This window comes from Bactrocera tryoni, chromosome 3 (assembly GCF_016617805.1).
Source record: "Bactrocera tryoni isolate S06 chromosome 3, CSIRO_BtryS06_freeze2, whole genome shotgun sequence".
NCBI classification, from domain to species: Eukaryota; Metazoa; Arthropoda; class Insecta; order Diptera; family Tephritidae; genus Bactrocera; species Bactrocera tryoni.
The window spans coordinates 42,414,459-42,426,534 of NC_052501.1; the positions used below are offsets into that span (position 1 = coordinate 42,414,459).

At 35.2% G+C, this 12,076-nt stretch overlaps 1 protein-coding gene across 2 annotated transcripts; it reads left to right on the forward strand.

Annotated features, from left to right (window-relative positions):
* Positions 1-247: 247 nt before the first annotated feature.
* On the forward strand, positions 248-7,519 carry LOC120770500 (DNA repair protein complementing XP-C cells homolog). Of its 2 annotated transcripts, XM_040098024.1 has the most exons (6): positions 248-525; positions 600-1,396; positions 3,666-5,770; positions 5,907-6,374; positions 6,444-6,612; positions 6,689-7,519. In XM_040098024.1, exons 1-6 carry the CDS (start codon positions 344-346, stop codon positions 6,964-6,966), a joined length of 3,999 nt encoding a protein of 1,332 aa, XP_039953958.1. In that variant the 5' UTR covers positions 248-343; the 3' UTR covers positions 6,967-7,519. The 2 variants fall into 2 exon arrangements, with proteins under 2 accessions (XP_039953958.1, XP_039953959.1); XM_040098025.1 differs by lacking the exons at positions 3,666-5,770; positions 5,907-6,374; positions 6,444-6,612; positions 6,689-7,519 and having other exon boundaries at positions 600-2,484.
* The last annotated feature ends 4,557 nt before the right edge of the window (positions 7,520-12,076 follow it).

Below are 12,076 nucleotides of genomic sequence, written 5' to 3' on the forward strand. Positions count from 1 at the left end.
CTATGTATAATGATTGCGGAAGAATTAAAATATTAAACTTATTGACTTTTATATTAATATAAAATTAAAAACATACAAATGCAAAAACAATTACAAATTTACTTTTCCTTCCTCACAAAATGCTTCAAATTTCATTATTGGCGGTAATTTTTCAATGTTGCTCTAAAAACAATGTTATGTCAAAATCCCTTTCTTAAGGGCCCGTTTATTGTGAATATAAATTTAGCGTGTATAGAAGAAGAGCTCACAATAATTTCAAACAGCATCAAAAAATCGATATAGCAGAACGAAATTCTTGATGTGAAAAGAATATCTATTTTCCGCGCGTAGGTAGTGCACAAAAATGTCGGACGAGGAAGAAGAATCAATGTCTGAAGGATTTTCAGCCAGCGAGGATGAATGGAAGCCAACAAAAGATGTACGTGGTGGAGAATCATCTGATGATGATGATAGCGATTTCGAAGAGCTGCGTCAAACTGCAGGCGCGCAAAATATCAGTGGTTCTAGTGCTGTTGGAAGAAGAAAGTAAGTTTTATACCGTTCGTTGTGAAATTGTTGTTATACATATGTTTATAAATATGTGTGGTCAACTATAATAGGGGGACAACGGCTGCTAAGGCTGCTGTAAAGCAAACTGCCATTAAGAAACGCAAAGCCGCTGGTCAATCACTGCGCACTAAACTCTACAACAAATATCGGCCACCACCAAAAACATTTCTATCGCCCAATAGTGCTGGCAGTAATTCACCATCGGCGTCAACCTCACGAACGGCTTCAAAAAACGCCCCAATGCCCAATGAAAGTGGCGAACCTGGCAACGACTCCAGCAGCGAATCAAGCGTCGAAGATTATCTGGTAAATCCAGAGGATATCGATTTTCAATCGAGCTTTTTCAACGTACAACGTATAGATAAAGAAAAATCCACTTCACCAGTACCCGTTTTCGATTGCAATGCGGGTATAGCGAAACTCTCTGATTCGGATTCAGAGGATAACAACGAATCTAGTGCCGATGAGCAAGCAAATGGAAAGTCATTTGATTTTGCAAATTTGTTGGATAATGTTAATAGTCTGGAGCGTGCCAAGGAAACCATAGCGCAACGTGGTGCTGAAACCAAACAGCAAGTCACCAAAACAATCGGTGAAAATGTGAATGCAAACGCTATGGATGTCAACTCGCTACTTGCATTGGGCGAAAAGCAAAGTAATACTGCCTTGCGTAGTGTTAAGTCGAAGGATGATGGCGAAGAGGAGGACGATGAATGTGAAATTGAACGTGCACCGCATAAACTAAGCAAAACGAAGTCGACACGCGTTAAACGGCATACTAAAACGCGACCAGCTTCAACGGTTGTCGCCGGAGATACTGATGATTCGGACTTTGAGGAAGTGGCAGGTAGGAAACGCAAATAGTGGACTGTGAGTGGTAGAATGCTACTAATAAAATGTCTAAAATGCGCTTCCAATTGTTCAAATGAGACTGTGTGTAGGTTTGTGCGTACATTATGTGTTCTTATCTTTTTTCGATTTTAACATAATGGTTCATGTACCCATTCTTAAGCGGTAATTTGAAATATATAAATAGACGAATTTCAAAAACATTCCAATAGATGTAAAAATGCAAGCATTCAGCTTTCTAAATATATTTTAAAACAGTAAATAAGCATTTGACACATATTCGTTTTACAATTTGCAATTTAAAGAAATTAACCTTTTATTCAAATAACATAATCAAGTGGGTGTTTACGTTAATAAATATTGTATGTTGTGTTTTCGAGGTATTTGTTTAATATATACTCTTTATATTTAAATAAATGTCTTTTCAAGCCCACTTTTGTCGCAGCGTCCGTTTAAACAATAGCAAAATTAGAAAATATTCAATACCCAAGTACCTAAACCACTGTATGTATCTGTCTTGGTGCTGGTGAGGCATGGTTACGTATTGTCAAAAGAGTGTAATAATTAAAATTATATATAAAGTAAAGTATTATAGCTAGTAATGCAATTAAATATTTCGAAATCATATTAATGTAGTTAGAATTGTTCTTAAATTTAAAGTATTGATAGTGGTGAAATTTGGACGAACAATAGAATTATAGTACATGCAGATAACACGCTCAGTTTATCTATAACAGTCTATATCATTTGCAATTTGAAGCGCTTATATTCGTATGTATTAGTGTTTAGATTAATCTATTCATACAATTGAAGGGAGCATGGTTTCTAAGTGACTGAAGAGAAACCATTTTAACTCTAAACTCATAAAATAATATAAAATTAACAGCATAAAATCATCGGTGTGTCAAATATTCATACAAATATACAAACATAACTAACTTCCTATTTACAATTTAATAGAAATAGATAACTGCACGTCATATTTTAATGCCAATAAACCCAAAATATGTTATCGAGCAGCTTTAGCAGCTATAATCAATATGTTCACTTTAAAAAATTGCATTAAATGTCTTTAAGTGCTAAAAATGATTGCATTTATAGTTTTATTTCCACTTTAAAGTAAATTTGGCGATGGAAAATTTAGTTTAATGTCGGATTTTAAAGTATAAGTAAACGGTTTTATCCTATATTAATTGAAAACAATTTTGAAAATTTGATTTATTATTACTATAACTGACACAAACGCTTAAAACTTTTTTTATTTTTCGTAGAAAAATTTGTACAAGATTTCGCTTTTAAAAAACTTTTTGTCTAATATGTGACAGCGCCATGTAAACCAATATTTTTTTATTTAAAAGCAAAAGTTGTTTTAACTAACCTCAAATTTCAGTTACTGACAACATTAACTAGTCATAGTAGCATATTTCATTTGTTTGTTACATATTTTACAAAACATATGTATTCATATATAGATTCATTAATTAACTCGAACTGATTGTTAACGAATTTACTTTAAATCATGTATTCAAAAACGAAATTAAGCAAAGTTAAGTGTTTGTCAGAAGAAAAGGTGCAAAAAATCACAAAAATAAATACAAAAGTAAATAAAATGAATAACTAAGGAAACAGCAAATTTAAAGCGAAAATTGTTAAAAACCAAATAAATAAAAATAAAAAATAATTTAAAAACAATTTTACCTTTTAGCGCAGCTGTAGTTAACACAAGTATGGAAAAGTTCTCAAACAATTAACCGTTAAATAATAAATGTAGTTAAATTCAAGTAAAACCCAAAAAATAATATAAAAAGTAAAGCATAAAAATTTATTTGGATTTTAAGCCGCACGATACACTTGCACACAAGTACACACATACTCACACGTTTAAGTGGAAAATAAAAACGCAAACAATTTAATGCAAAAAAGTAAAATAATCGTTTTTGTATAAAAAAAAATGGGTCCTTAATGGTGGTGGTCAATATAGGTTAAGCTTTAAATTTAAATATATTTTGGTGATGTTTAATATTTTTCTATAACTTTCGTGAGCTTATGCTATTGGTACGTTAGTATTCTGCAGTTGGCTTGTAGTTTCTACGTATTTGCATCTACGTCTAACTAGCGCTTCCACTCGCAGTCACTAACAAATACCGTACGTCGCACCGCTACCGACAACTTACTTACTACAACTACTACTAAACTACCGGCTGTGCTAATTTTACTTACGCTTGTTACTCCCATGTCATGGACATGCTTTTTTTCAATAATTTCAGAAGACACACACTCTGTGTCGCACTCAACCACTCACGATTCCAGCGCACTGCTGAACACCTCGGAGGGTTTGGAGATTCACGTGGAGCTGCCTGGCAAACAGCGGCGCACCAAAGAGAAAAACCAGCAGGACTTAGAGTTGGCGCTCAAACGAAAATTGAATCGCGATTTGAAAGAACGTTACTTTAATTTACACAAAACTACTTTATTGTGTTGTTTTGCACGTAGTTACCGTTACAATCGGCTGCTCAACGACACACCGCTGATGCAGGCCGCATTAAAATTGCTGCCGAGCAGCAATGCCTATCCACCAGAGCGTGGCACCGAGATCAAGTACTTTCAGTCAATGGTCACTTGGTATAAGACCGCTGTGAAGTTGGGTTCGCCCAATTTATATGGTGAGAAGGTGCGTAAGAGTAGGCGGCGAGTGAAGCGGGAGCTCATGTCGCAGATTAAACGTAAGGAGGCTAGTTGCAAACAGGATTTTGTATTTATATTTGTGTGTTTACTGCGTGCGATGGGCTTGCAGTGCCGGCTGATTGTCAATATGCAGCCGCTGCCGCTGCGGCCATCTCCATCAGATTTGTTGACGATCAAATTAAAGCGCGAGGGCGATAAAAAGGAAGAGGATGCGGTGGAGGTAAAGAAGTTGAAAGTCGAAAGTGACATAACAACTGGAACAGAGAGTAAGAAGCAGCTTGAAAAGACCAGCAAAGAGACGGCTACAAAAGCAAAGGAAAAGAGTGTGAAAGAGGAGAAGAAGAGAGATAAAGAAAAAGAGAAAGCACGGGATAAGGGCAGTGAGAAGGCGGTTAAAGAGAAAGTCAGGAAGGAAAAAGAAAAGGTAGGTAAGGATGTTGTCAAGAGTAGTCGTGCCAAGGTAGTTTCAAAAAATTCCGATAAGGAAGCGGTGCAGAAAAGCTCTCACGAAGTAAGTAAAAAAACGCCAAGTGCCAAGCTAGCTGAACTAAAAGCGGTAGAGCAATCTGAAAGTAAGGATCACATTGTAAAGTTAAACGAAAATCTAACACAAACCCAGCAGCCTTCAAAAAGAGCTCTGGTCAAAGTATCAAAGGAAGAAGCGGCAGCGGATGCTAAGAATGCACTGAACAGCTCAAAAGAAAAATTATCTACAAAGGAAGTAAAACCGAAGCTTTCGCGTCTAAAGAGCAAAAGAAATGTCACGAATCCTAATGAGCGTGACAAGCTCGACTTATCGGCTGATAAGCCTGGTCTCAGCGTTGAAGCAATGACAACTGCACAAGCCAAGCGGCAAATTTCCACTGAGAAGCCAATAATAAATAAAGCAAAAGCGGCAACTAAAAGCGCTAAGCCAGTAATACAAATTGGTTCACCTGTCATACCGAAAATCGTGATCCAATCAGGTAAAACAGTTATCACTGCCGAACGTGAGAACCAACCACATGCCAGTAGCACCCGCACGCGTGTCACTCGTTCTCGGAGTAAATCCCCCAAAATGCATATCTCACCTACGTTCCTACAGAGCACAGATTATAGAAATAAATTTCCTGAGCCCGCAGCTAATGTAAAAGCACTGCCGAAAGCTGGCAGTATCCCGACACGTGCAAGATCAAAAAGTCCAAAGCAGAAAATACAAATTTCGACAGATTTCTTGAAAGGACATGGTACCAGCGCCGCCGAATCAATTGCAGGCAGCACACGAGTCGTACGTATCTTACGTTCACGTCAAAAATCCAATGAGGTTGCTGGTAGTGATAAAAAACTACCGCCAGTGCCACAATTAGATGGCGCTGACGATAGTTTGGAGAAGGTGCCGTCTAAAAGTAAGCGTCCACAATTAAAAAAGTTGAAAATGAAATCGCGATCGCGATCGCGTGACGACGATTCCGATTCCGACTTTGAGCCGTCACCACCGAAACAGCTCAAAAAGCCGCCACAATTACCAACAAAGAAGCCTGTGGACCGTCGTGTGTTGTCGTCCGATGAGGAGGAAGGTGGTGGCGGTAAAGTCAAGCGTAATCCAACAGCGGCAGATATTTGGGTGGAAGTGTGGTCCGATGCGGAAGAGCAGTGGGTTTGCATAGAGTTGTTTAAAGGCAAATTGCACTCCGTAGAGGCGATCAGGGTAAGTTATATACGATTTTATGTTAAAAATGAGAAAATGCGCTCAAAAATTACTTTAAAAAGAAATCATTTGAGTATGGTATTTTCTGAAATTTTTTAAAATACTATTTAAAAATAATAAAATACAAAATTTTTAGAAAGCCGCCTCTTCCAGTTTCGCCTACGTGTTCGCATTCCAAAATGATTTGAGCATTAAGGATGTGACTGCTCGTTATTGTCCCAATTGGACAACAACTGTACGCAAGTCACGTGTTGAACGCGCGTGGGTGGAGGCAGCCTTTGCACCGTACTATGGTCAACGCACAGCTCGTGACATTCGCGAGGATCAGGAGTTACGTCGTATACACGAAGAGAAACCCATGCCTACCTCAATTGCCGAGTACAAAGATCATCCGTTGTATGCGCTTCAGCGTCATTTACTTAAATTCCAAGCAATCTATCCGCCGGAACCACCAACCTTAGGTTTTATACGTGGTGAACCGGTATATGCGCGTGAGTGTGTGCACACCCTACATTCGCGCGAAATTTGGCTGAAGCAGGCTCGCACTGTTAAGCTGGGCGAACAGCCTTATAAAATTGTAAAGGCGCGCCCCAAGTGGGATCGGGTAAATAAGCGAAGTTGCATAAATATTTTTATATAAATTTAATTTAATATTTTATATACGCTCCCATAGTTAACACAAACAGTCATAAAAGACCAACCGCTGGAGATTTTTGGGTATTGGCAGACAGAGGATTATGAGCCGCCAACCGCCGAAAATGGCGTTGTGCCACGCAATGCATACGGCAATGTGGAACTATTCAAAGAGTGCATGTTGCCCAAGAAAACCGTACATTTACGCTGTAAGTTATCCCAACAATTTTGTTTTTTTTTTACCAAGTGCAGATTCAATTACAATTTGTCTTTGATCCCTTTCAGTGACGGGCTTAAACCGCATTTGCAAAAAACTTGGCATCGATTGTGCGCATGCAGTGATTGGTTTTGATTTTCATCAAGGCGCCTGTCATCCTCTATACGATGGTTTTGTCGTTTGTGAGGAGTTTGCCGATCAAGTGACGGCGGCTTGGTATCAAGATCAGGAAGAGCAAGAGAAAAAGGAGCAAGATAAATATGAAGCACGTGTTTATGGCAACTGGAAGAAGCTCATTAAAGGTTTGATTATACGCGAGCGGCTAAAGAAGAAATATAATTTTTGAATGTAACTATGTACCCAGAGGCGTATTAGCGTTAAGTTACAAGTTTATTATTACCGTATGTTTCGTTTTGTTTCGCCTGACGATTCTATGAATTTGTATTTTGCTTTCTGTATTTATGGTCCATATATGTACGTACTTGCGGTTTTTGTATTTTTTTTTGTATTTTTTTTTTGTTTTAACTGTCGCATTTTTTTTTTTTTCAATGTATATTAAAATAATTTCATGCTATGAAATAATATGCATTGTAGACAAATATATATTAAGGATTTATAGTACGAACTGGTTTTTACAAAATAATACTACATATATACTTATACACTTTTTCTGTCGAGGAAATTAACCAAACTTGTAATAAAATAACGTTGGTATTTAAGTATTTCGTATTGAAGTGTATACTAACAAGTCATGGTTAATGAAATGTGTGTCCATTGCATTTGTACTATATTTCCTCCATACGTGCATTGTCTTCATTCAGATGCGCCACATGTATGTTTTGTCTTACTTGTGATTAAATAAGCAGTTTTGCATTCAAAAATAAAAGTTTTCTTTGTAATTAATGCTGTTTCATTTGATAGAGGCTTCAGAAGTTTTAGCAAATAATCCACTTCCACCGTATCTTGTGTTACACTATCAATATCAGTTACATATGTATATTCTCTACTTTGGGTTTCTCTTTTTAAACATTTTGAAATTGTATTCAATTTCACTTCCGCGTATCCTTATTACCCTCCATATTTGTCTTATGTTTATAGCATAACTGCTAACAATCGTTAATTATCGTTATCGATTAATAAACAAAGACGGTATTAAACTCTGTTACAACTGTGTATAAAACAAAAGAATTATGAAAACTCCAATTAACAGAATTGTTAAAGTTTCTAATAATATAAAGTGTGAAATTTTTAAAACTACTAAAATGTTTAAAAATACTAAAATAGTTATTAATATGGAAAATTGTATGACTGTTTTGTATTTATAGTGAACATTTTTAATAAAAAATTGCTTTTTATGTAAATTAATAAGCAAGAAGAACAGCAAGTTCTCCATAACAAAACATCTACATTAGCGGACAGTGAAATCCGGACAATTTGTGAGTTTGTATTTAAAACACGATTGTAACCGACAAGTGTAACTTTCTGCCGAAAGGATTATTCTTTCACATAAATTTGTGCTCTGTACACGTTCTATAACAACTTTTAGTTTTTTTTCAATAGTTTCAAAGTTTATTTCGTGCTTGTGCTTCGTTAAAGCTTAAATATGCCAAAATTTAGAAAAAAATGTCCGAACTGCAAAAAAGTAATGTTTTTATTTTGCGAAAAGAAAATCTGACCATTCGGGAAATTAGTGATAGGCTTCAGCAAATCTTCCATGAGAGAATTTTTAAAAAATTTCGATGAAACAAGGTCTCTTAAGAGAAAAACTGGCTCTGGAGCAAAGAAGAAGACAAGTTCTAGGGAAGATCGGGTGATAGAACGTATCAGTTTGAGGAATCGCTTCAAAACTGCTGAGGACATTAAAGTGGAGTTATTTGAAGATGTCGGTACGGAAGTTAGCGGAAGAACTGTTCGTTGAAGGTTTCAAGAAGTCTAATTGAACGCTCGTCGGGCCGCCAAAAAACCACTTTTAACCTCAAAAATGCGTCAAAACCGTTTACGATGGACAAAAGGATATTAAAATTGGACTCAACTTTATTGGCGAAATGTAATCTTCTCAAATGAGTCCAAATTTAACATTTTTTGCAACGACGGTATGTCCTACATGAGAAGGAGAACTGGTGAGCGGTTCAAGGACGAATGTATTCAACGAACTGTTAAGCAGGCAGTCAATGGTCAGGCGTTGCTTTTCCTATTATGGCCTTGAGCAACTAGCCCTAATAGAAGGAACCGTCAATGGGACTAAGTATCAGGAGCTACTTGAGACAGATTTATTACCTTCAATGGAAAACCATTTTTCACGAGCGGATGTCCTTATTTTTAAGGATGACTCTGCGCCCTGCCATCGTGCCAAAATAGTAAGTATCATTTTTTTTAAACAACTAGAGTTTATTACTACAATTTTAATTACAAATTTTATACTTGTCCTATTTTCTTTCTTTACGGTGAAGAATTATTTACCAAATATCGGGGTCGCAGGTACCAGTCCGGATATCAATCCGATTGAGAACCTTTGGTTTGTAATGAAGGCTCAGGTATCACAGAAGAGACCAAAGAATTTAGCAGAATTGGATGAAATTCTCGAAGAAGTGTGGTATAACGGGATTGGAGCAGGAACAATAAAAAACATGATAAATTTAATGCCCGAGCGTAAAAAAGCCGTTATAAAAAGGAAAGGACTAAAAAGAGTGTTTTTGTATAGATTAATGTTTCCTTTAACTAAAACTATAAAATCATTTCTCTACTGTAAATAAAAAAAAAATATCTCTGTTTATAATGCTAGCTACCAAAATGATACAATATCTAAAAATAATAAAAAAAAAATTTGATAAGTGCAATTCACAACATTGACTTTTTTTACGCTTAATACTAGTGTACTAAATATATATTATTGTTTTAAAATAAAAAAATTAAACATTCCCCTAAAATAATAAGGAAAAACTTTGATTTTTTAGTTGTCCGGATTTCACTGGCCTGTAATGTTTGTCCTTGTGCCTTGTTTATAGTAACAGCAAATCTAAGCTTGACGAGAAACTGAACCCTTTTAAATTGGAATTGAAGGTCAGTGGGAATAATTGGTATCCGAGGTATTATAACACTATTTCCTTTACCGACACCTGTTAAAATAGTTGCACCAATTATGTTCTGTGCCAATTTTGTTATCCGAAGCTTTGTTCCATTACATAGCCGATGAGCATCTAGATTTCGCATAAGCATTACTGGTACATTTAGTCTCAATTTAAGTTTATGTGACGGTACACCCGATAGTTCAAGTGAATTTAAAAGTTCCACAGGATATGAAGTACTTAGTTCCTTATCTATAATTGTATCCATTGACAAATATTCCTTCATTTCTCCTTTAACCTCATTTAAAATGTCAGTGTTGATCCTATTAACATTTTCATTTCTTGTTGCTAATATTGCTCTTGCACACAACCACTGATCACTACACAAATTTTGTTGCAATTCTTGAAAAACATTAGCAATGAGATCCACATCACTTTCTACTAAATTAAAAAATTCTCTTGACAGTAATACCTACTTATATAGCCTTCAACGTCAACATCTAAACAACCATCACCAATTTTCAACAACATTTCTGCGTAAAGTCCTGAATCCGCGTCATTATGAAGATGCACTCTCAAATTCGTTTTCAGGCGGAGTTTTTCAACTGTCGACCATAAGCTTGATGATTTAATGCACGCTTGAATTTCATCTGCTGGTGTCCCCCTCTGAATCACTGGGAGGGTTTGACGGAAATCACCAGCCAATAAAACTACCATTCCTCCCATTATATCTATACTCATCTGGAGAGTCCGGTTTAATGCTTGTATAGCCTTCTAGTGAGTGTACTTTCATCCCACACTAAAAGCTTGCATTCTCGCAGCATCCTACCTCGTTAACTATCTTTACTATAAATGCAGATGGGCAAATCTTCCAGTGTCAAATTCAATGGTAATTTTAAAACGGAATGTGCCGTACGACCGCCTGCGTGAGCCGAAGTTTGAATTTGATTTTGTGCAACTTTTGCGGCACGGGCCCGCGATGAAATTTTGGATATACCAGATTTCCGCTTCCGAGGCATTTTCAGAGAAAAGCAGAGTAAGAATTAACATCAGCGAGTAAGATCTATAATAATAAGAAACTGCTAACCACAAAAATTACTGATTACCTCAAAAATTTTAATAGTTTTATACTGCATGTAACGACAGAAGAAAATAATAATAAATATAGAAAAATTACAAAACTTTAAACTATGTATATTCAATTAAATTAGATATTGTCGTCACCGCCGGTAATACAGTGGGACGGCATTACAGTATTCATGGTTAAAACTTCATTACTGTAATGCTAGATGGCGTTGAAGTAGCTAAATTTGACGATTTTTTGACAAACAATTTTTTTATCTTTCTTAAACTTTTTTTTTTAATATAAAGTACCTATTTACCGTCAGGAGTATATGTACAAAGTTTCATGATGATCGGTTAAGTAGTTTTTGCGTGAAAGCGTAACAAACAAACTTACATTCGCATTTATAATATTATTATTAATTATTAAAGGGAAGGGATAATAAATATGTTGCAATAATATTTTCGGCATTGACTTTTATATAATATATAGCAATTCAACCTGAACTGAATGTGGTAAGTTAACCTTAAAACAGAAGGATTCAATCAATGCTGGTCATCTTCTTTTAACTATTCTTCGTGGTTCTTCTATTAACAACTTTACTCAAATTTAAAAACATTTGAATCAAATTTGTATAAAATTCTGTTGCGATTGAAACTTCTGCTTGTGTTTTGTTTTTATGCTAGAGTAAATGTTTATTTATTTTGCTTACTATTTACCATATAGATTATGTGATAAAGTTAACCAATAGACTTAAGTCTTAATTTTTCATTAATATAATTTTGTCCCTATGTATATAACATACATATGTATATACACATATCCAATTTAAGCGAATCTAATTTTATATCGAAGTACTTAAGAATTTTTATTTGCAGATTTTAAATCAATTAGATTTTTATAATTTAATTTTTAATAGTCACATCAAAAATATTGAAATCGTAATATGCAAAAAACCTTAACTTACTAATATTACGCATATATGTGTGTATGTATGTTTTCAATTAAGAATGATTGTAAAGTAGAAGCCTTGAATATTTATGTAAATTCCTTTGCAAATGGAATGTAATGAAAGGTGTTCTAATTAGTAGTGCAAAAATATTTGTAATTTAAGTACAAGTTAAAACAAGTAATTACTATAAACGCACATTGAAAATTTGTGCAGGGAGACAGTGAGAGCAATGCGGAAAATAACAAATAAAATACAACAAGAACTAACACAATAAATACTATATTAAGTACAAAAACATAAACTAATATAAAAACAGAAATAAGCATAACTAAATCCAGTGAAAATCTAATCCTAGCGTCAATAATCAAATCTCGAT